The sequence below is a fragment of the Borostomias antarcticus genome (genome assembly GCF_949987555.1).
Source record: "Borostomias antarcticus genome assembly, chromosome: 18".
Taxonomy (NCBI): domain Eukaryota; kingdom Metazoa; phylum Chordata; class Actinopteri; order Stomiiformes; family Stomiidae; genus Borostomias; species Borostomias antarcticus.
Window position 1 is genome coordinate 21,615,899 of NC_140251.1, and position 25,000 is coordinate 21,640,898.

Below are 25,000 nucleotides of genomic sequence, written 5' to 3' on the forward strand. Positions count from 1 at the left end.
AATTGCTAGTCCTTCAAATGCCCAGGGAAAACGTATTGCCTCATTAATCTGTCCTACGCAGCGCTTCATTGTCTGCTATCCTCCCCAGGTCTTCATCCACATACTAGGGTCTCGTTCGCAGACGGTCATTTAGTACACCGTATCTTAGTGTGCTCATCCTAGAGCCTTCTTAACTGTTGCCTGACTTCCTACGGTGACTTCTCCTTACTCAGCAACTACGGTTTCTGCAACAATATCAGAAAAGCTCGATTGTACTGTGTAAGCTACCAGACCGAGGAGGAAGGGTGCCTCCGTTGTGATTCCCTCGTTGAAGGAGAAATGTTTTCTTTTATCTCCCTTTGCAGTGTGAAGCGACTGTAGCTTAATTGAGTTTGTTCAATTGATTTGTTTGCACCGCATGTGGTGGTAATGGAGTGTTCTTACTTGATATCATATTAACAATGAACACAATAACACCGTCCTTGGTTTCATGTGTTGTTCAGTAGTGAGCCCTTTCTCCTCCTCTCGTCTCGCATGGACCTGCTTACCTGGCATAGATATTTCTGTTTGTTTGTTATTAGCTATTTTCTCCCTCAATTAGAATGTTCCCCCTGGACCTAAATAAGCAACTCCTCCCTTCTCTCTCTCTCTCTCTCTCTCTCTCTCTCTTTCTCTCTCTCTTTCTCTCTCTCTAAGGGCCAATTGGGGTGCCACAATATGCAAATGTGTGAATGCCCTATTTCTTTATAAATAGACGTGGGTATGATTAAGTGTATAAACAGGTCTACTTCTCTAGCAGTAACATGTTCAGTTTCATAATCCAGATCTTGAGCTCAGGCTGTTCCCCCACCCTTCTCCTGTCCTTGGGCCGTTGTCATTACTGTTGCTCTTGCATTGTTCTCATATCACCCCCTTAGCTTAGGCTCAAAGGGCTTGATAATAATGCCTGAATACACACACACACACACACACAGTATATATATATATATATATATATATATATATATATATATATATATATATATATATACTGTATGGTAAATGGACTGCACTTACTGTATAAAGCGCTTTTATCCAAATTGCTTTACAATGGCCCCTAATTCACCCATTCACACACACATTCACACACCAATGGCCTCTCATTCACCCATTCACACACACATTCACACACCAATGGCCTCTCATTCACCCATTCACACACACATTCACACACCAATGGCCTCTCATTCACCCATTCACACACCCACATTCACACACCAATGGCCTCTCATTCACCCATTCACACACACACATTCACACACCAATGGCCTCTCATTCACCCATTCACACACACACACACACATTCACACACCAATGGCCTCTCATTCACCCATTCCCACACACATTCACACACACCAATGACCTCTCATTCACCCATTCACACACACATTCACACACCAATGGCGTAGCTGCCATGCAAGGTGCTAACCTGCTCATTGGGAGCAATTTGTGGTTCATTGTCTTGCTCAAGGACACTTCGACATGTGGACAGGAGGAGCCGGGATTCAAACCACCAACCCTGCTGTCACTGGACGACCTGCTCTACCAACTGAGCTACAGCCGCCCCAATATACACTAGGGATGCACAATTAATCCTATATTAATTGTCATTGTGATTTTGGCCTTATCACAAATGACCATGATAAATGCATTCCTTTCAGTCAACCCCTTCTTTAAACTTGAGTCTTGGGCTATTTTGGCTACATTTGCTTTTTCTTTATATATCACGCTTAAAAATGATGTGGCAAATTTGGTTATAATTTTTTCTGCACAATCTCACCTATATGACCGGATAGTTATTTTTCATACTGTAATTTGTTTACATTCTGCACCGTGTTGAGCCAGTCACGTGATTCGATCACGCCGGAGTGATCAGGGACTCTAAAGTGTTAAAAATCACAAATTCATGGTTTTAATCAGCTCTACTCAGCATGTGAGCACTAACAATCTCAGACATTTGCGTTGAGTGCGCTGCGGCCATGGATGTATTAATAGAACTGGATAGGGTCCATGGATGTATTAATAGAACTGGATAGGGTCCATGGATGTATTAATAGAACTGGATAGGGTCCATGGATGTATTAATAGAACTGGATAGGGTCCATGGATGTATTAATAGAACTGGATAGGGTCCATGGATGTATTAATAGAACTGGATAGGGTCCATGGATGTATTAATAGAACTGGATAGGGTCCATGGATGTATTAATAGAACTGGATAGGGTCCATGGATGTATTAATAGAACTGGATAGGGTCCATGGATGTATTAATAGAACTGGATGCAATGACTATGTAGACGCCTCGTTCTTGAGAGTAAACCTTGTTGAAGGGTCCACCGACCCCTTTTGACTTGCGCAGTTGTGTTTTTTTGCGTCACAGGCATGCGCAGTTGTGCTTTTTAACTACGTGATTTGTTGACCCGGCCGCGTCCACGAAGTTTACACGTTCATGTGGATGTTTAATGCGCGTTCACCGCTCTCCCCACTGTATTGCGTGTCTGCATTAGCATTGTTAAGTACCTGCCATGAAATCACAATTATGTCAAATATATCGTTTAGAAAAATTCTTTATTTATGCAGGCATCTTAGTTTTAACAGTTTCATTATAGCGGAGCAGGTCATATTTGCTCGTGTGTGGTATTTATTTTGTTCACAAGTTCGCGATCGTACAGCCAGGCTACAGAGCTCCAGAAACCGTAGCCATAGCAGAGGAGCGGCCGGAACAGAATGCTCCTGTTGGGTACAGGAACGCGGCTAATAGGGGAGTTTGTGGTGCTATTTTCCATTCGCCCTTGATGAATCCTAACAATATTATTATTATTATTATCATAACCGTACTCAGCGAATGGAAAATAGCACCACAAACTGAGCTATTAGCCCTGTGCTTGTACCCGCAACAGGAGCTCTCTGGGCCGGCCACAACGTGATGCAGCTCGGCTTGGCATAGGGGGTTCTGGAGCTGTGTAGCCTGGCTGTACGATCGCGAAGTTGTGAACACAAAAAATGCCACATATGAGCAAATAGCACCTGTTCCGCTATAATGAAACTGTTAAAACTAAGATGCCTGGATAAAGAAATAATTTTTCTAAATGATATAGTTGACAGAATCAGTATTTTACGTAAGCTAGTTCTTAATGCTAATTCAGACACACTAACAGAGCGGGGGGAGCTGTGAATGCGCATTGGAAATCCACAGGAACGTGCAAACTGTTCGTGAACGCGGCGGGGTCTGAGAAAAGCACAGCTGCGCATGTCAAAAGGGGTCGATTCGGCAAGATGGCGCTGATCAAAATGTTTCAGGAAGTAAATCGCTTCCTGGCCCCTTGGCTGCGGCCCACTGGCCAATCACAGGCACTCGCAGTGTCTGACGAATCACAGGCATTCCCTGATAATTTCAACCTGTTCTATTGGACAGTTTACGTTCCAGCCGTACCATTATACCACATCAGGGCAAATTGGGAATGGCCAGATGTTACCCAGGTAAGGTTAGCGAACACACAGCATACGCTTATTTCCCGTGGCTGCCATAGAGTCTGACATAATCAGGTGGGAGAATGCGGAAGTGCCCGTTGACTCCAATGATAAAAGTTCATTATCTATGGGTCTATTGGTTAGGAACGTTACTAACGTTATCTACAGCGACAGTATCGCAACCATGTATATATTACTATTTTCTCTGGTGAAACAAATGTTGAGTGTGTAATATAATAATCTATCAGATAACAATTGTCAGTGTATAATATAGTAATCTATGAGATAACAATGTTCAGTATATAATATAATCTATCAGATAACAATGTGGAAGGCCTTTGCATGTCCAGATTTGACATCGGGCAGGTTGAGAATGGCGGCAAACTCACTCTGCGCCAACTGACGAGGCTGGCTGTAGTGGCCCTGCAGGGCTTCCGTAGCTGCAGCATAGTGGTGGCATGCCTGAGCTTACAGTACATCAACACGGAACTGCTAATGTTCTGTCAGCTGTGTGCAGATTCAGGAGGCTGTCCAAGGCCGTCTGGAGGTCTGTGGGAGCTGGCGGGAGCACCCGGTCTGCACGCTGCTCCAGGACTGACGGCTGATAGGTGGGCTGAGGACTGACTGCTGATAGGTGGGCTGAGGACTGACTGCTGATAGGTGGGCTGAGGACTGGCGGCTGATAGGTGGGCTGAGGACTGACGGCTGATAGGTGGGCTGAGGACTGACGGCTGATAGGTGGGCTGAGGCAGAAATACACTGATCTGACGTCACAGAGGGTGTGAGGTGCCGGAGTCACCTGCTGAGGCTGGGGGTACGGACACAGGGATGAGCAGTGGACACGGGGATGAGCAGTGGACACAGGGATGAGCAGTGGACACAGGGATGAGCAGTGGACACAGGGATGAGCAGTGGACACGGGGATGAGCCGTGGACACGGGGATGAGCAGTGGACACGGGGATGAGCAGTGGACACGGGGATGAGCAGTGGACACGGGGATGAGCAGTGGACACGGGGATGAGCAGTGGACACGGGGATGAGCAGTGGAGGCTGGATCAGGCAGGGCCCTGCTACCTGTGCTAACAAGGGTTGCTAGTCTAGCTGCATGACCCCCCGGGTATTATTATATACAGTATGGTACGCGGGTGACAGCGGCGGCGCAGGCGTGGGATCAGGTGTTATCCCAGGCAGCTGAGCAGACGTGATACTGCGAGGTAGCGAGGACGTGGCTGCAGGCCCGAGGTGGGGTTAGCGAGGGAGTCGGCCGCCCACGGGGGGCGTGGACTGGAGCAGAAAGGCTGAGGGTGAGGGCAGGGCCTGTTAACACCGCTACTGGGGATGCTGTACCTGGCGCCCTGCATGCTGTCCGAGCACTCGTGTGCCTGACCTCGGGCTGGGAGGCGGCTAAGCTGTTGCCTAGCGCTGGGTGTGGATCTGCCTGCTCTATGTGCCAAGGAGGCCACCGATTGAGTCTGCGCCGGACTCAGAGCCGTCGTCTCCTCGGAGGTGACTTGGCATCGTTGAGGCATAGCGCGGGTGGCAGTGTTCATTTTGACAGCAAATTTTGATTTAGTTTTAGTCATAGTCGTTTGACTGAAATGCTATTTAGTTTTAGTAAGATTTAGTCGTGTGAATTGTTTGAGTTTTAGTCTAGTTTTATGCCGTCGGAATAAAATCTTGAGAGTTTTGCTGGAGTTGCTGCGCGCTCCCGTGATCACAGTCGTTGGGTGTCAGGTGGTCTTAAAACTCAATTCTGGCCAGTCTTTGTCACGTCTTGGCCTTACGACAATATCAAACATGTTTGATATTCTCACAAGTCTTTAGTCTTGTTTTATGCAAATTGTGTGGTTCAATGACTTGACCATTATCAACAACCAATAGGCGATTTGCAGAAATGAAGTCACCGACGCAAATTCAGCCAAGGCACGTACGTCAGCCGGGGTCAGCAGAGGTTAATCTGTCACGCATGACGCAGCACCAGCTGACTGTAGCTGTCATAGCATTGGTCAGCTCACCAGAGCGCAGGTATTTAAGCTGTCAAAACATGTCGTTATTCGCGCTTGCTTACTGCTGTCGTAATTGCATGCTGCCATTCTGCTATTTGCTCGCTGCTCCGCGTCTTGCTCGCGTTCCGTGTCATATTGTGTCTTGGTGCGTTGCTACCTGCCGCCCGCGGTGTCCTCGCTGCTTCCGCGTTCCCCTCTGCCCGTCGTCTCTCCGGTCCGTGGTTTGGGTGTCCGTTTAGTGGCGTCGTGGAGCGCCGGCTTCCGAGGCCGGGGAGCCCGTCTCCCTGTAGCTCCGTGTGCCATACTTGCGTATGGTTCGTTGCTCGCATAGCTTGCGTTGGAAGTCCGTTAGGCATTGCTACGCGCCGGTCACTGGGTTTCATTCATGAGCCGCTATGTCGGTGTTGTCCATGTCGTCTGCCGCATTACTCAACTGTCGATGTGCGCCGGGTGCATTCACCATTGAAATGTTTGCAGTTCGGGCGTGGACGTGCTGGGTGTGTTCTCTATGTATTTGGTTCATCTCGTGGTGCGTTCGTTATAAATGGGAGGTGGCTAATTGCGGCTTGCTACTAGGAATACCAAAATACACCACCGCATGAACTCGCACTTCCTCGTCGCGCATTCGGATATGTTTCTCAGCCCCCAGTTGCTCGATGCACTAGATATAACTAGGTGGCTGTGTTATAATGTTATATAGATATTACTAGGTGCCTGTGATATAATATTATTAGCTCGATGCACACCGGTCGGAGGTAGGTATTTTGCCACTGCGACTTGCCTCCTCCGGCCACTAACGACTGCGCCATAAGTCCTCCCCTCGCGGCTCGTTCGTGGATTCGCTGGCCGCATGACAGGCTATGCTGCTAGTTGCTGTCTAGCTGGCGTTCGTCAAGGTTCCCGTATTGCGCGTCGGGGCATCATTATGTTGGATTGCATACTCGCTCGTGATTCATTGTTAGATTGCTAATCCTAGCTCATGATTCATTATGTTAGGTTGCTAATACTGGCTCATGGTTCATTATGTTAGTTTGCTGAAGCTGGCTCATGATTCTGTTACTGGCTCATGATTCTACTGCTAGCTCTTGACGTTCATGATCGCTTCGGTATTGCTTCCGGAGATGCAAACCATGTATGCTATATGAGGGATTAATTGATGACTAAGTATGTGATAAGGACGGTCGATATTATGGTATTTAAGGCTGTCTCGCCTGTCTGGTAGGCCTGGGTTGTTTGGCCGATTGCTTCGGCATGTCCAAAACCTCGTTCGGGGACAACGACGGCGATGATGCCTTACCGATTATTGCGTTTTGGCTTTATTATTAGTTCGGGTCAGTAGCATCGGGCTACTGCATGGGCTTAGGGCATCGTACTGTAACCTGTGCGTTGTCGTTTATTGTTTCAAGCCATTATGTTGCAATCTGCTGGGTGTGCGCGACTATCTGGCTGTTCGGTTTACCGCGGTGCTTCTTCTTCCGCCATTTCCGTTCGTCGCCTGCTCCTCCGCGTTGTTTGGGGGCATGGTTTACGGGCTTTTATTTCTAATGTAAAAGGAATGTATGCTGCGCTGATCACGCTCGATGTCGGATGTGTCATTTTACGCGGCGTTGGGATACTGCATTGCTTCGCATTAGCCCTCTGCGTTATTTCAAAGACTAATCACCTGATTATAATGCTGCGTGCATGACACTTCGTCGGCGTACGAACGCTACCTGGGGCCCGGAGTCCACTACGCTGCTCCGTATTCAATGTAAACGTCATGCTGTGGATATTCATACTATAGCATTCATAGTTCATTGTGTCGTGTCTAGGCGGCTGCGGCCTCAGTCGGTTAAGAGTTTGTTGCAGGTGTTCATTCCACATGCGATGCCTGGACCCCTCCACCGTTTCTCGGCTGGGGAACCGATCCGTCCAGCTCCTCCTTAATGGCCTCACGGAGAGCATCCCCAAGGCATGGATGTACGTCTTCCCTTCACTCCTTCGCTCGTTCAACGGTTATCGCACGGTTGAGGCAGGGGTGTTTTGGTGGTCACTCGTGTTTAATGTTGGTTACAGTCATTCTCACAGCTTTCTATGGGTTCCTTAAGGTCGGTGAATATTCTACACGCACTTTGTCATTCAACCCCGCGCACGGCCTCTCTCGGGCAGATGTCACGTTGCACGCGCTCTATTTCGTCCTGCACTGTAGCATTCAAGGCGGACAGAGCTGGTGCCGGCGTGACCGTTTGTTATCAGGCAATAACACCTTGTTTTGTCCTCTGTCCTCCATGAGCTCCTACCTGACGAGCAGACCCCAGGCCGGTGAGGAGGAGCCCCTCTTCATATGAGAGGCAAAGCCATGACCGGTGCCTGGTTTGCCGCCAGACTCCGCACCCTCTGCCAGGCGTGCGGGCTCCCACCGGTCCAGTACACCGCACCCTCCCTCCGTATGGGTGCGGCAACCACCGCCGCCGCCATCACCCCGGTGTATACCCTGAAGTCCATGGGCCGATGGTCCTCATCCGCTTATGAAGCTACCTACGGCCTGGAGTCCAGGACCTTCCGGATGCCCAGAGGGCTATGAGTGGACTGTGACTTTGGGGTTGGGGGGATACTGCGTTTCAGGTGATCATGTAGCTGGTGCACTATCAAATGTTGTCTGACATCAGTCAGAGCGCTCTCCGTCAACCCGCTGCGCATGCGGGCCGCGGAGTTGCTGGTGTGTTCTTGGGGGGTAGTTTGCAGGTATTCCACCGGCGTCGGCCGGTGGATGCCAGAGTAGCCGCTAGCTGGTCTCTGTGGCTATCCGTGGCGGGCGCCATGGACGCAGAGACACTAGGCTGTATCTCCCGCGGAACCCACGAAGCGTCGGCCCGTGGGGACCGGGGACTATAATGTACAGCAGTCCTCCTGTGGCACTCTTTGACGGTCTTAGTGGGCTGAGTTACCTCCGAGCGTCTTCCCGATCGCGGCCCACTCCGATCGTCATTGAGGCAGGGGGCTAGATGCCGTTCCCCCTGGCTGTCTGGGCCAAGTGCTTGGCCCAGAGGGGGGGAACACCTAGATTGCCTCCCCCTGCTAACGCGCTCCACGTGCGGCGCGTGGAGCGCTTCCACGCCGGTGGGCAGGGGGCCCCCCGGACAGAACAGATAAAAAGAAGAGAAGAAAAGGGTCAAAACTTCTGCGCATGCGGGCCGCGGAGTGCTGGTGTGTTGGGGGGTAGTTTGCAGGTATTCCACCGGCGTCGGCCGGTGGATGCCAGAGTAGCCGCTAGCTGGTCTCTGTGGCTATCCGTGGCGGGCGCCATGGACACAGAGGCGCGAGTGCTGTATCTCCCGCGGAACCCACGAAGCGTCGGCCCGTGGGGACCAGGGACTATAATGTACAGCAGTCCTCCTGTGGCACTCTTTGACGGTCTTAGTGGGCTGAGTTACCTCCGAGCGTCTTCCCGATCGCGGCCCACTCTGATCGTCATTGAGGCAGGGGGCTAGATGCCGTTCCCCCTGGCTGTCTGGGCCAAGGGCTTGGCCCAGAGGGGGGGAACACCTAGATTGCCTCCCCCTGCTAACGCGCTCCACGCGCGTGGAGCGCTTCCACGCCGGTGGGCAGGGGGCCCCCCGGACAGAGCACACCGCCAAAATTCATATGCATGTATTATGCCGCTTGTATAATTATGCTGCTTGTATAATAAATGTTCAAATTTGACAAAAGTGATCTTGTCTGAAATGAAGTCACCGACGCAAATTCAGCCAAGGCACGTACGTCAGCCGGGGTCAGCAGAGGTTAATCTGTCACGCATGACGCAGCACCAGCTGACTGTAGCTGTCATAGCATTGGTCAGCTCACCAGAGCGCAGGTATTTAAGCTGTCAAAACATGTCGTTATTCGCGCTTGCTTACTGCTGTCGTAATTGCATGCTCGCCCCACCACCTCCCCTGCTCCTCCTGCGTATGTGTGTCGTCTGTTGTCGTCATTGCTCTCTGTCCGGGGTAGTTTGCAGGTATTCCACCGGCGTCGGCCGGTGGATGCCAGAGTAGCCGCTAGCTGGTCTCTGTGGCTATCCGTGGCGGGCGCCATGGACACAGAGGCGCGAGTGCTGTATCTCCCGCGGAACCCACGAAGCGTCGGCCCGTGGGGACCAGGGACTATAATGTACAGCAGTCCTCCTGTGGCACTCTTTGACGGTCTTAGTGGGCTGAGTTACCTCCGAGCGTCTTCCCGATCGCGGCCCACTCTGATCGTCATTGAGGCAGGGGGCTAGATGCCGTTCCCCCTGGCTGTCTGGGCCAAGGGCTTGGCCCAGAGGGGGGGAACACCTAGATTGCCTCCCCCTGCTAACGCGCTCCACGCGCGTGGAGCGCTTCCACGCCGGTGGGCAGGGGGCCCCCCGGACAGAGCACACCGCCAAAATTCATATGCATGTATTATGCCGCTTGTATAATTATGCTGCTTGTATAATAAATGTTCAAATTTGACAAAAGTGATCTTGTCTGAATCCTAGTCTGAGACTTAAAACTCTTTTAAAAGTCTTTAGATGTGAGAGGGTGTCAGATGACAGTCTTTTAAAAAATATTTTAAAAGTTTTATCAAAGTCTTCTAGTGTATGGACAGCATAAGTAGCATTAAGATTTTAGTTAAGATTGAATCTACAGTAGAGACTATGGGTTTAGTCAAAGTGTAATAAATTATTTAACCATTTCTCTAGAATTTCCAAACTCATACTCCTGGAGGAAACAGCTATTAGACTGATTGACAAAGCTACTGAATGACTTTTTTTATTTTTTATCACTCTCCTGTTTTTTCAGCGTGAGCCAGAACTTTCATGGGAATCTTAGTATTCTGATTGTATCACCTCACAAATCATCCCTCCCTGACATTTGTGTCTAGCTTTTTTTATTTTATTTGTTGACGAAAATGTCTATATATTTCATCATGACCATTGTCGTCTCATGACGATAACTAAATAAAGGTTGTTAACAAATAATTTTAGTCATAATTTCCGTCAACAAAATGAACACTGGTGGGTGGAGCCCCAAATCATCACCCAGTTCTCTAGCAGGACTGTCAAAGCCTCAGTCGGTGTCTCCCATACCGCCTGGGAGAGGGACCAGACATAGATAGTCCTGGGAGATGAACCAGACATAGATAGTCCTGGGAGATGGACCAGACATAGATAGTCCTGGGAGATGGACCAGACATAGATAGTCCTGGGAGATGGACCAGACATAGATAGTCCTGGGAGATGGACCAGACATAGATAGTCCTGGGAGAGGGACCAGACATAGATAGTCCTGGGAGAGGGACCAGACATAGATAGTCCTGGGAGATGGACCAGACATAGATAGTCCTGGGAGATGGACCAGACATAGATAGTCCTGGGAGATGGACCAGACATAGATAGTCCTGGGAGATGGACCAGACGTAGATAGTCCTGGGAGAGGGACCAGACATAGATAGTCCTGGGAGATGGACCAGACATAGATAGTCCTGGGAGAGGGACCAGACATAGATAGTCCTGGGAGATGGACCAGACATAGATAGTCCTGGGAGATGGACCAGACATAGATAGTCCTGGGAGATGGACCAGACCATCTTGCTGTCTCCCTGCACCCCTAATGGGATGCTGAGGGATCTGGCTAGTAGTCTGAGGAGGTGTTACCTGGTAGGGTGATGGTGAGGAGGTGGTAGGGTGATGGTGAGGAGGTGGTAGGGTGATGGTGAGGGGGTGGTAGGGTGATGGTGAGGAGGTGGTAGGGTGATGGTGAGGAGGTGGTAGGGTGATGGTGAGGAGGTGGTAGGGTGCAGGGTGATGGTGAGGAGGTGGTAGGGTGATGGTGAGGAGGTGGTAGGGTGCAGGGTGATGGTGAGGAGGTGGTAGGGTGATGGTGAGGAGGTGGTAGGGTGATGGTGAGGAGGTGGTAGGGTGATGGTGAGGAGGTGGTAGGGTGCAGGGTGATAGTGAGGAGGTGGTAGGGTGATGGTGAGGAGGTGGTAGGGTGATGGTGAGGAGGTGGTAGGGTGATGGTGAGGAGGTGGTAGGGTGCAGGGTGATGGTGAGGGGGTGGTAGGGTGATGGTGAGGAGGTGGTAGGGTGATGGTGAGGAGGTGGTAGGGTGCAGGGTGATGGAGAGGAGGTGGTAGGGTGATGGTGAGGAGGTGGTAGGGTGATGGTGAGGAGGTGGTAGGGTGATGGTGAGGAGGTGGTAGGGTGCAGGGTGATGGTGAGGAGGTGGTAGGGTGATGGTGAGGAGGTGGTAGGGTGATGGTGAGGAGGTGGTAGGGTGCAGGGTGATGGTGAGGAGGTGGTAGGGTGCAGGGTGATAGTGAGGAGGTGGTAGGGTGCAGGGTGATGGTGAGGAGGTGGTAGGGTGCAGGGTGATAGTGAGGAGGTGGTAGGGTGATGGTGAGGAGGTGGTAGGGTGCAGGGTGATGGTGAGGAGGTGGCAGGGTGATGGTGAGGAGGTGGTAGGGTGATTGTTAGGAGGTGGTAGGGTGATGGTGAGGAGGTGGTAGGGTGATGGTGAGGAGGTGGTAGGGTGATGGTGAGGGGGTGGTAGGGTGATGGTGAGGAGGTGGTAGGGTGATGGTGAGGAGGTGGTAGGGTGATGGTGAGGAGGTGGTAGGGTGCAGGGTGATGGTGAGGAGGTGGTAGGGTGATGGTGAGGAGGTGGTAGGGTGCAGGGTGATGGTGAGGAGGTGGTAGGGTGATGGTGAGGAGGTGGTAGGGTGATGGTGAGGAGGTGGTAGGGTGATGGTGAGGAGGTGGTAGGGTGCAGGGTGATAGTGAGGAGGTGGTAGGGTGATGGTGAGGAGGTGGTAGGGTGATGGTGAGGAGGTGGTAGGGTGATGGTGAGGAGGTGGTAGGGTGCAGGGTGATGGTGAGGGGGTGGTAGGGTGATGGTGAGGAGGTGGTAGGGTGATGGTGAGGAGGTGGTAGGGTGCAGGGTGATGGAGAGGAGGTGGTAGGGTGATGGTGAGGAGGTGGTAGGGTGATGGTGAGGAGGTGGTAGGGTGATGGTGAGGAGGTGGTAGGGTGCAGGGTGATGGTGAGGAGGTGGTAGGGTGATGGTGAGGAGGTGGTAGGGTGCAGGGTGATGGTGAGGAGGTGGTAGGGTGATGGTGAGGAGGTGGTAGGGTGATGGTGAGGAGGTGGTAGGGTGCAGGGTGATGGTGAGGAGGTGGTAGGGTGCAGGGTGGTGGTGAGGAGGTGGTAGGGTGCAGGGTGATGGTGAGGAGGTGGTAGGGTGATGGTGAGGAGGTGGTAGGGTGATGGTGAGGAGGTGGTAGGGTGATGGTGAGGAGGTGGTAGGGTGCAGGGTGATGGTGAGGAGGTGGTAGGGTGATGGTGAGGAGGTGGTAGGGTGCAGGGTGATGGTGAGGAGGTGGTAGGGTGATGGTGAGGAGGTGGTAGGGTGCAGGGTGATGGTGAGGAGGTGGTAGGGTGATGGTGAGGAGGTGGTAGGGTGATGGTGAGGAGGTGGTAGGGTGATGGTGAGGAGGTGGTAGGGTGCAGGGTGATGGTGAGGAGGTGGTAGGGTGATGGTGAGGAGGTGGTAGGGTGCAGGGTGATGGTGAGGAGGTGGTAGGGTGATGGTGAGGAGGTGGTAGGGTGCAGGGTGATGGTGAGGAGGTGGTAGGGTGCAGAGTGATGGTGAGGAGGTGGTAGGGTGATGGTGAGGAGGTGGTAGGGTGATGGTGAGGAGGTGGTAGGGTGCAGGGTGATGGTGAGGAGGTGGTAGGGTGATGGTGAGGAGGTGGTAGGGTGATGGTGAGGAGGTGGTAGGGTGCAGGGTGATGGTGAGGAGGTGGTAGGGTGCAGGGTGATAGTGAGGAGGTGGTAGGGTGATGGTGAGGAGGTGGTAGGGTGCAGGGTGATGGTGAGGAGGTGGTAGGGTGATGGTGAGGAGGTGGTAGGGTGATAGTGAGGAGGTGGTAGGGTGCAGGGTGATGGTGAGGAGGTGGTAGGGTGATGGTGAGGAGGTGGTAGGGTGATGGTGAGGAGGTGGTAGGGTGCAGGGTGATGGTGAGGAGGTGGTAGGGTGATGGTGAGGAGGTGGTAGGGTGATGGTGAGGAGGTGGTAGGGTGCAGGGTGATGGTGAGGAGGTGGTAGGGTGATGGTGAGGAGGTGGTAGGGTGATAGTGAGGAGGTGGTAGGGTGCAGGGTGATGGTGAGGAGGTGGTAGGGTGATGGTGAGGAGGTGGTAGGGTGATAGTGAGGAGGTGGTAGGGTGCAGGGTGATGGTGAGGAGGTGGTAGGGTGAAGGGTGATGGTGAGGAGGTGGTAGGGTGATAGTGAGGAGGTGGTAGGGTGCAGGGTGATGGTGAGGAGGTGGTAGGGTGCAGGGTGATGGTGAGGAGGTGGTAGGGTGATGGTGAGGAGGTGGCAGGGTGCAGGGTGATGGTGAGGAGGTGGTAGGGTGATGGTGAGGAGGTGGTAGGGTGATAGTGAGGAGGTGGTAGGGTGATGGTGAGGAGGTGGTAGGGTGCAGGGTGATGGTGAGGAGGTGGTAGGGTGATGGTGAGGAGGTGGTAGGGTGATGGTGAGGAGGTGGTAGGGTGATGGTGAGGAGGTGGTAGGGTGCAGGGTGATGGTGAGGAGGTGGTAGGGTGCAGGGTGATGGTGAGGAGGTGGTAGGGTGCAGGGTGATGGTGAGGAGGTGGTAGGGTGATGGTGAGGAGGTGGTAGGGTGATGGTGAGGAGGTGGCAGGGTGCAGGGTGATGGTGAGGAGGTGGTAGGGTGATGGTGAGGAGGTGGTAGGGTGCAGGGTGATGGTGAGGAGGTGGTAGGGTGATGGTGAGGAGGTGGTAGGGTGCAGGGTGATGGTGAGGAGGTGGTAGGGTGATGGTGAGGAGGTGGTAGGGTGATGGTGAGGAGGTGGTAGGGTGATGGTGAGGAGGTGGTAGGGTGCAGGGTGATGGTGAGGAGGTGGTAGGGTGATGGTGAGGAGGTGGTAGGGTGCAGGGTGATGGTGAGGAGGTGGTAGGGTGATGGTGAGGAGGTGGTAGGGTGCAGGGTGATGGTGAGGAGGTGGTAGGGTGCAGAGTGATGGTGAGGAGGTGGTAGGGTGATGGTGAGGAGGTGGTAGGGTGATGGTGAGGAGGTGGTAGGGTGCAGGGTGATGGTGAGGAGGTGGTAGGGTGATGGTGAGGAGGTGGTAGGGTGATGGTGAGGAGGTGGTAGGGTGCAGGGTGATGGTGAGGAGGTGGTAGGGTGCAGGGTGATAGTGAGGAGGTGGTAGGGTGATGGTGAGGAGGTGGTAGGGTGCAGGGTGATGGTGAGGAGGTGGTAGGGTGATGGTGAGGAGGTGGTAGGGTGATAGTGAGGAGGTGGTAGGGTGCAGGGTGATGGTGAGGAGGTGGTAGGGTGATGGTGAGGAGGTGGTAGGGTGATGGTGAGGAGGTGGTAGGGTGCAGGGTGATGGTGAGGAGGTGGTAGGGTGATGGTGAGGAGGTGGTAGGGTGATGGTGAGGAGGTGGTAGGGTGCAGGGTGATGGTGAGGAGGTGGTAGGGTGATGGTGAGGAGGTGGTAGGGTGATAGTGAGGAGGTGGTAGGGTGCAGGGTGATGGTGAGGAGGTGGTAGGGTGATGGTGAGGAGGTGGTAGGGTGATAGTGAGGAGGTGGTAGGGTGCAGGGTGATGGTGAGGAGGTGGTAGGGTGAAGGGTGATGGTGAGGAGGTGGTAGGGTGATAGTGAGGAGGTGGTAGGGTGCAGGGTGATGGTGAGGAGGTGGTAGGGTGCAGGGTGATGGTGAGGAGGTGGTAGGGTGATGGTGAGGAGGTGGCAGGGTGCAGGGTGATGGTGAGGAGGTGGTAGGGTGATGGTGAGGAGGTGGTAGGGTGATAGTGAGGAGGTGGTAGGGTGATGGTGAGGAGGTGGTAGGGTGCAGGGTGATGGTGAGGAGGTGGTAGGGTGATGGTGAGGAGGTGGTAGGGTGATGGTGAGGAGGTGGTAGGGTGATGGTGAGGAGGTGGTAGGGTGCAGGGTGATGGTGAGGAGGTGGTAGGGTGCAGGGTGATGGTGAGGAGGTGGTAGGGTGCAGGGTGATGGTGAGGAGGTGGTAGGGTGATGGTGAGGAGGTGGTAGGGTGATGGTGAGGAGGTGGCAGGGTGCAGGGTGATGGTGAGGAGGTGGTAGGGTGATGGTGAGGAGGTGGTAGGGTGATGGTGAGGAGGTGGTAGGGTGATGGTGAGGAGGTGGCAGGGTGCAGGGTGATGGTGAGGAGGTGGTAGGGTGATGGTGAGGAGGTGGTAGGGTGATGGTGAGGAGGTGGTAGGGTGATGGTGAGGAGGTGGCAGGGTGCAGGGTGATGGTGAGGAGGTGGTAGGGTGATGGTGAGGAGGTGGTAGGGTGATGGTGAGGAGGTGGTAGGGTGATGGTGAGGAGGTGGCAGGGTGCAGGGTGATGGTGAGGAGGTGGTAGGGTGATGGTGAGGAGGTGGTAGGGTGATGGTGAGGAGGTGGTAGGGTGATGGTGAGGAGGTGGTAGGGTGATGGTGAGGAGGTGGTAGGGTGATGGTGAGGAGGTGGTAGGGTGATGGTGAGGAGGTGGTAGGGTGCAGGGTGATAGTGAGGAGGTGGTAGGGTGATGGTGAGGAGGTGGTAGGGTAATGGTGAGGAGGTGGTAGGGTGATGGTGAGGAGGTGGTAGGGTAATGGTGAGGAGGTGGTAGGGTGATGGTGAGGAGGTGGTAGGGTGATGGTGAGGAGGTGGCAGGGTGCAGGGTGATGGTGAGGAGGTGGTAGGGTGATGGTGAGGAGGTGGTAGGGTGCAGGGTGATGGTGAGGAGGTGGTAGGGTGATGGTGAGGAGGTGGTAGGGTAATGGTGAGGAGGTGGTAGGGTGATGGTGAGGAGGTGGTAGGGTGATGGTGAGGAGGTGGTAGGGTGCAGGGTGATGGTGAGGAGGTGGTAGGGTGATGGTGAGGAGGTGGTAGGGTGATGGTGAGGAGGTGGCAGGGTGCAGGGTGATGGTGAGGAGGTGGTAGGGTGATGGTGAGGAGGTGGTAGGGTGATGGTGAGGAGGTGGTAGGGTGATGGTGAGGAGGTGGCAGGGTGCAGGGTGATGGTGAGGAGGTGGTAGGGTGATGGTGAGGAGGTGGTAGGGTGATGGTGAGGAGGTGGTAGGGTGCAGGGTGATGGTGAGGAGGTGGTAGGGTGATGGTGAGGAGGTGGTAGGGTGATGGTGAGGAGGTGGTAGGGTGATGGTGAGGAGGTGGTAGGGTGCAGGGTGATAGTGAGGAGGTGGTAGGGTGATGGTGAGGAGGTGGTAGGGTAATGGTGAGGAGGTGGTAGGGTGATGGTGAGGAGGTGGTAGGGTAATGGTGAGGAGGTGGTAGGGTGATGGTGAGGAGGTGGTAGGGTGATGGTGAGGAGGTGGCAGGGTGCAGGGTGATGGTGAGGAGGTGGTAGGGTGATGGTGAGGAGGTGGTAGGGTGCAGGGTGATGGTGAGGAGGTGGTAGGGTGATGGTGAGGAGGTGGTAGGGTAATGGTGAGGAGGTGGTAGGGTGATGGTGAGGAGGTGGTAGGGTGATGGTGAGGAGGTGGTAGGGTGCAGGGTGATGGTGAGGAGGTGGTAGGGTGATGGTGAGGAGGTGGTAGGGTGATGGTGAGGAGGTGGTAGGGTGCAGGGTGATGGTGAGGAGGTGGTAGGGTGCAGGGTGATGGTGAGGAGGTGGTAGGGTGATGGTGAGGAGGTGGTAGGGTGATGGTGAGGAGGTGGTAGGGTGCAGGGTGATGGTGAGGAGGTGGTAGGGTGCAGGGTGATGGTGAGGAGGTGGTAGGGTGATGGTGAGGAGGTGGTAGGGTGCAGGGTGATGGTGAGGAGGTGGTAGGGTGATGGTGAGGAGGTGGTAGGGTGCAGGGTGATGGTGAGGAGGTGGTAGGGTGCAGGGTGATGGTGAGGAGGTGGTAGGGTGATGGTGAGGAGGTGGTAGGGTGATGGTGAGGAGGTGGTAGGGTGCAGGGTGATGGTGAGGAGGTGGTAGGGTGATGGTGAGGAGGTGGTAGGGTGCAGGGTGATGGTGAGGAGGTGGTAGGGTGATGGTGAGGAGGTGGTAGGGTGATGGTGAGGAGGTGGTAGGGTGATAGTGAGGAGGTGGTGAGGAGGTGGTAGGGTGATGGTGAGGAGGTGGTAGGGTGATGGTGAGGAGGTGTTACCTCGTAGGGCTACTTCCACTCCATGTCACCATAGTGGGAGTAACATCTGGCTGGAAGGACCAGCGTTCAGAATAGAGTTGTTCTATTGGCTACTAAAGACCATCCACTGCACGGGGCTTCTTACTGTACATTTCAATTCATTGTAAACTAATATTATATTAATTTATTATATAATATTAATACAGGCACATAATATAATGCTGTAAAAAGCTAAAACGGTGCTAAATGTTCAGTCACACAATTAATTTGGCCGAAACCTACATCAGGTTGTTAATAATGAGGGTAATTATAATATATTATAATAGGTTTTAATACTGACTTAAGTGCAGACATCTGTGTCACAGAGACTGAGCAAAGAGTGTTAGTGAATGTTAAAGCACCTCACTTCACCTTGTTTTATATTAAAGTGGCGCCATACTTACTCACACTTAATCGTGATTACGATATCAGTCAAAAAAGAATTGCGATTATTCATTTTCTTCATAATTGTGTACCCCTAACACACACACACACACACACACACATTCACAGCCCACCGTGCGATCCAGCCACAGCCATGGCTTGATTCAGTCCAGTGGGCTCAGCATTATAAAGAGCTCTGGGCTCAGATGGCGAGCGGGGCAGCTCATCACCGTTCACCTCTGTTCACTGACCTCAATGATCACAGCCTCTCATGCATAACATCTCCAGCCCTTTACGATGGCCCCATACCCACAATCTGGATATATCCTCACTAAGGGTGACGTTTTTTTTCTAAAGGTAATCTGTAAGCAAATACATACTACACATCATAATGATGACCACTCTTCCAGATGTGTATGCATGGTGAAACTCACGCTAGCCTCTAGTAGCGTTGGTTTATGAAAGACTGATGAGGCATGTGGCTGAGCCTTGCTTGGGCCTTACAGAGGGTGTATGAAGGCTTTGTGAAGACTTGACACTTTCATGCAACGAGACTGATTAGTATTTGAGGGTCTCAGAACTCGCGGCCCTTCTTTACGGAACTAAAATAAAAGTATAACAATACATTATATTCCCATGGCACCTTTTACTGTAGGACACTCAAGTTCTGCATCTGTTTCATGTAGCTAACCCTTTCCTCCTCCTCCTCCTCCTCCTCCTCCTCCTCCTCTTCCTCCTCCTCCTCCTCCTCCTCCTCTTCCTCCTGTCTCTCCAGCTCGTATCGTGAGGACCAGGCAGTGGTGTGAGATGATGCCGTGCTTGGAGGATGAGGGGTGCGATCTCCTGGTCAACCAATCGGGCTGGACTTGCACGCAGCCGGGGGGGCGGGTCAAGACCACCACGGTAAGCTCCGCCCAGCCGGGCCAGACCTCGCCTTTACCTGTTGTTGTTGTTTTCGAAGAAGGGTGGTAAACACTGAGAGTCATCTGTTATCTTCACCCAGCTTCCACCATCCATCCATCTTCCAGTCATGTGTTCATTTCTCCTTTCTGCCGGTCTACACATCTGGGGGTGGAGCAGTATTCATAGTCTGGGGTGGAGCAGTATTCATAGTCTGGGGTGGAGCAGTATTCATAGTCTGGGGTGGAGCAGTATTCATAGTCTGGGGTGGAGCAGTATTCATAGTCTGGGGTGGAGCAGTATTCATAGTCTGGGGTGGAGCAGTATTCATAGTCTGGGGTGGAGCAGTATTCATAGTCTGGGGTGGAGCAGTATTCATGTCTAGTCTGGGGGTGGAGCAGTATTCATAGTCTGGGGTGGAGCAGTATTCATAGTCTGGGGTGGAGCAGTATTCATAGTCTGGGGTGGAGCAGTATTCATAGTCTGGGTTGGAGCAGTATTCATAGTCTGGGGTAGAGTAGTATTCATAGTCTGGGGGTGGAGCAGTATTCATAGTCTGGGGTAGAGCAGTATTCATAGTCTGGGGTGGAGCAGTATTCATGTCTATGTTGGAGCAGTATTCATAGTCTGGGGTGGAGCAGTATTCATAGTCTGGGGTAGAGCAGTATTCATAGTCTGGGGTGGAGCAGTATTCATAGTCTGGGGTGGAGCAGTATTCATAGTCTGGGGTGGAGCAGTATTCATAGTCTGGGGGTGGAGCAGTATTCATAGTCTGGGGTGGAGCAGTATTCATGTCTATGTTGGAGCAGTATTCATGTTTTTGAGCAGAGTGTAAACTCGTCACCAGCCAGTCCAGTCGTTAAATGTGCGATACCCAGTTTTTCAGTTGTTATACAAAAACCGCCAGAAGCCAGTGGTCTAGTGTATACTCCCAGTGGTCTAGTGTATACTCCCAGTGGTCTAGTGTATACTCCCAGTGGTCTAGTGTATACTCCCAGTGGTCTAGTGTATACTCCCAGAGGTCTAGTGTATACTCCCAGTGGTCTAGTGTATACTCCCAGTGGTCTAGTGTATACTCCCAGTCGTCTAGTGTATACTCCCAGTGGTCTAGTGTATACTCCCAGTGGTCTAGTGTATACTCCCAGTCGTCTAGTGTATACTCCCAGTGGTCTAGTGTATACTCCCAGTGGTCTAGTGTATACTCCCAGTGGTCTAGTGTATACTCCCAGTGGTCTAGTGTATACTCCCAGTCGTCTAGTGTATACTCCCAGTGGTCTAGTGTATACTCCCAGTGGTCTAGTGTATACTCCTAGTCGTCTAGTGTATACTCCCAGTGGTCTAGTGTATACTCCCAGTGGTCTAGTGTATACTCCCAGTCGTCTAGTGTATACTCCCAGTGGTCTAGTGTATACTCCCAGTGGTCTAGTGTATACTCCCAGTGGTCTAGTGTATACTCCTAGTCGTCTAGTGTATACTCCCAGTGGTCTAGTGTATACTCCCAGTGGTCTAGTGTATACTCCCAGTCGTCTAGTGTATACTCCCAGTGGTCTAGTGTATACTCCCAGTGGTCTAGTGTATACTCCTAGTCGTCTAGTGTATACTCCCAGTGGTCTAGTGTATACTCCCAGTGGTCTAGTGTATACTCCCAGTCGTCTAGTGTATACTCCCAGTGGTCTAGTGTATACTCCCAGTGGTCTAGTGTATACTCCCAGTCGTCTAGTGTATACTCCCAGTGGTCTAGTGTATACTCCCAGTGGTCTAGTGTATACTCCCAGTCGTCTAGTGTATACTCCCAGTGGTCTAGTGTATACTCCCAGTGGTCTAGTGTATACTCCCAGTGGTCTAGTGTATACTCCTAGTCGTCTAGTGTATACTCCCAGTGGTCTAGTGTATACTCCCAGTGGTCTAGTGTATACTCCCAGTCGTCTAGTGTATACTCCCAGTGGTCTAGTGTATACTCCCAGTGGTCTAGTGTATACTCCTAGTCGTCTAGTGTATACTCCCAGTGGTCTAGTGTATACTCCCAGTGGTCTAGTGTATACTCCCAGTCGTCTAGTGTATACTCCCAGTGGTCTAGTGTATACTCCCAGTGGTCTAGTGTATACTCCCAGTCGTCTAGTGTATACTCCCAGTGGTCTAGTGTATACTCCCAGTGGTCTAGTGTATACTCCCAGTCGTCTAGTGTATACTCCCAGTCGTCTAGTGTATACTCCCAGTGGTCTAGTGTATACTCTCAGTGGTCTAGTGTATACTCCCAGTCGTCTAGTGTATACTCCCAGTGGTCTAGTGTATACTCCCAGTGGTCTAGTGTATATTCCCAGTGGTCTAGTGTATACTCTCAGAAGCCAGTGGTCTAGTGTATACTCCCAGTCGTCTAGTGTATACTCCCAGTCGTCTAGTGTATACTCCCAGTGGTCTAGTGTATACTCCCAGTGGTGTAGTGTATACTCCCAGTCGTCTAGTGTATACTCCCAGTCGTCTAGTGTATACTCCCAGTGGTCTAGTGTATACTCCCAGTCGTCTAGTGTATACTCCCAGTGGTCTAGTGTATACTCCCAGTGGTCTAGTGTATACTTCCAGTGGTCTAGTGTATACTCCCAGTCATCTAGTGTATACTCCCAGTGGTCTAGTGTATACTCCCAGTCGTCTAGTGTATACTCCCAGTGGTCTAGTGTATACTCCCAGTGGTCTAGTGTATACTTCCAGTGGTCTAGTGTATACTCCCAGTCGTCTAGTGTATACTCCCAGTGGTCTAGTGTATACTCCCAGTCGTCTAGTGTATAATCCCAGTGGTCTAGTGTATACTCCCAGTGGTCTAGTGTATACTCCCAGTCGTCTAGTGTATACTCCCAGTCGTCTAGTGTATACTCCCAGTGGTCTAGTGTATACTCTCAGTCGTCTAGTGTATACTCCCAGTCGTCTAGTGTATACTCCCAGAGGTCTAGTGTATACTCTCAGAAGCCAGTCGTCTAGTGTATACTCCCAGTCGTCTAGTGTATACTCCCAGAGGTCTAGTGTATACTCCCAGTGGTCTAGTGTATACTCCCAGTGGTCTAGTGTATACTCCCAGTCGTCTAGTGTATAATCCCAGTGGTCTAGTGTATACTCCCAGTGGTCTAGTGTATACTCGCAGTGGTCTAGTGTATAATCCCAGTGGTCTAGTGTATACTCCCAGTCGTCTAGTGTATACTCCCAGTGGTCTAGTGTATACTCCCAGTGGTCTAGTGTATACTCTCAGTCGTCTAGTGTATACTCCCAGTCGTCTAGTGTATACTCCCAGTGGTCTAGTGTATACTCCCAGTGGTCTAGTGTATAATCCCAGTGGTCTAGTGTATACTCCCAGCGGTCTAGTGTATACTCCAGTCGTCTAGTGTATACTCCCAGTGGTCTAGTGTATACTCTCAGTCGTCTAGTGTATACTCCCAGTGGTCTAGTGTATACTCCCAGTGGTCTAGTGTATACTCCCAGTAGTCTAGTGTATACTCCCAGTGGTCTAGTGTATACTCCCAGTGGTCTAGTGTATACTCCCAGTGGTCTAGTGTATACTCCCAGTGGTCTAGTGTATACTCTCAGTCGTCTAGTGTATACTCCCAGTCGTCTAGTGTATACTCCCAGTGGTCTAGTGTATACTCCCAGTGGTCTAGTGTATAATCCCAGTGGTCTAGTGTATACTCCCAGCGGTCTAGTGTATACTCCAGTCGTCTAGTGTATACTCCCAGCGGTCTAGTGTATACTCCAGTCGTCTAGTGTATACTCCCAGTGGTCTAGTGTATACTCCCAGTAGTCTAGTGTATACTCCCAGTCGTCTAGTGTATACTCCCAGTGGTCTAGTGTATACTCCCAGTGGTCTAGTGTATACTCCCAGTAGTCTAGTGTATACTCCCAGTGGTCTAGTGTATACTCCCAGTGGTCTAGTGTATACTCCCAGTGGTCTAGTGTATACTCCTAGTCGTCTAGTGTATACTCCCAGTGGTCTAGTGTATACTCCCAGTGGTCTAGTGTATACTCCCAGTGGTCTAGTGAATACTCCCAGAAGCCAGTCGTCTAGTGTATACTCCCAGTGGTCTAGTGTATACTCCCAGTGGTCTAGTGTATACTCCCAGTCGTCTAGTGTATACTCCCAGTGGTGTAGTGTATACTCCCAGTGGTCTAGTGTATACTCCCAGTGGTCTAGTGTATACTCCCAGTCGTCTAGTGTATACTCTCAGAAGCCAGTCGTCTAGTGTATACTCCCAGTGGTCTAGTGTATACTCCCAGTGGTCTAGTGTATACTCCCAGTGGTCTAGTGTATACTCTCAGAAGCCAGTCGTCTAGTGTATACTCCCAGTGGTCTAGTGTATACTCCTAGTCGTCTAGTGTATACTCCCAGTGGTCTAGTGTATACTCCCAGTGGTCTAGTGTATACTCCCAGTGGTCTAGTGTATACTCCCAGTCGTCTAGTGTATACTCCCAGTGGTCTAGTGTATACTCCCAGTGGTCTAGTGTATACTCCCAGTGGTCTAGTGAATACTCCCAGTAGTCTAGTGTATACTCCCAGTGGTCTAGTGTATACTCCCAGTGGTCTAGTGTATACTCCTAGTCGTCTAGTGTATACTCCCAGTGGTCTAGTGTATACTCCCAGTGGTCTAGTGTATACTCCCAGTGGTCTAGTGTATACTCCCAGTGGTCTAGTGAATACTCCCAGAAGCCAGTCGTCTAGTGTATACTCCCAGTGGTCTAGTGTATACTCCCAGTGGTCTAGTGTATACTCCCAGTGGTCTAGTGTATACTCCCAGTCGTCTAGTGTATACTCCCAGTGGTGTAGTGTATACTCCCAGTGGTCTAGTGTATACTCCCAGTGGTCTAGTGTATACTCCCAGTGGTCTAGTGTATACTCCCAGTCGTCTAGTGTATACTCTCAGAAGCCAGTCGTCTAGTGTATACTCCCAGTGGTCTAGTGTATACTCCCAGTGGTCTAGTGTATACTCCCAGTGGTCTAGTGTATACTCCCAGTGGTCTAGTGTATACTCCCAGTCGTCTAGTGTATACTCCCAGTCGTCTAGTGTATACTCCCAGTCGTCTAGTGTATAGTCCCAGTGGTCTAGTGTATACTCCCAGTGGTCTAGTGTATACTCCCAGTCGTCTAGTGTATACTCCCAGTGGTCTAGTGTATACTCCCAGTCGTCTAGTGTATACTCCCAGTCGTCTAGTGTATAGTCCCAGTGGTCTAGTGTATACTCCCAGTGGTCTAGTGTATACTCCCAGTGGTCTAGTGTATACTCCCAGTGGTCTAGTGTATACTCCCAGTGGTCTAGTGTATACTCCCAGTCACTTCATCATGTGTTCAGACGTGTGAGTGTTCTAGTGTATGCGAGGCTTTAGTTGGTCACCATGGTCTAATGCTTAACATAATGGTCACATGGTCTAATGCTTCACATCAGCGCAGTGCTGATAACGCTGAGCGTGTGTTAAGGGCCTTGGAAGCAGTTGGGAAATCAGAGCGTTTGAGTGTTGATTAGATAATCGTGAACCAGACGCACTTAACGCCTGTCATCATGGTGCCTCTGATGATGACCTAATCTTGAACTCTGATTAAAGATGTTTTTTCAGTATACTCACTATTACCCAGAGGTACTGGACGCTTGCATTCCCATCCTTGCCAACATTGCTTGCCAATCATCTACATAGTGAGAGGTCACTGATTTACAGTACATCATATACAGTAGTAGACTATGAAGGACATATTTAGGATCCCCTTAGCAAAAACATTTGGCATCTCTACCTTCGCAGACATGGTCCCTGAACGGTCCGAAACACAGCCGAGATTAAGAGAATAACAAACTTAGTCATCGATGTTTTGATATCCCCTTATATAATGAGAGGTGGACAAAACTAGTACCAGTCTATGCCAAATCTGTTTGTCTTTCGAACATTCTTCAACCTTTCAAACGTTCAAGCATCACCTACTGTAGCGTTGACAGTACAGGTGCTTCTTAACCGCTACTGAAGATGTACCCATCCTCCGGATCTAGAATATTCTCCTGCATTTCAAAGCAATAGGCAGCAATTCTAGCCGTTTCCTGTCC

The 25,000-nt window shown here is 51.5% G+C and overlaps 1 protein-coding gene across 1 annotated transcript in view; it reads left to right on the forward strand.

Moving 5' to 3' along the window:
- Nucleotides 1-24,743, forward strand: part of LOC311320968 (chemokine-like protein TAFA-5) — a gene marked incomplete at both ends in the record, with an annotated part of 192,865 nt that extends 168,122 nt beyond the window's left edge. Inside the window, 2 exons of the mRNA XM_084452835.1 lie at nt 18,811-18,938; nt 24,705-24,743. Of these exons, the coding sequence (XP_084308961.1) occupies nt 18,811-18,938; nt 24,705-24,743 (167 nt within the window). The remainder of the gene's footprint in view (nt 1-18,810; nt 18,939-24,704) is intronic.
- Nucleotides 24,744-25,000: the final 257 nt, after the last annotated feature.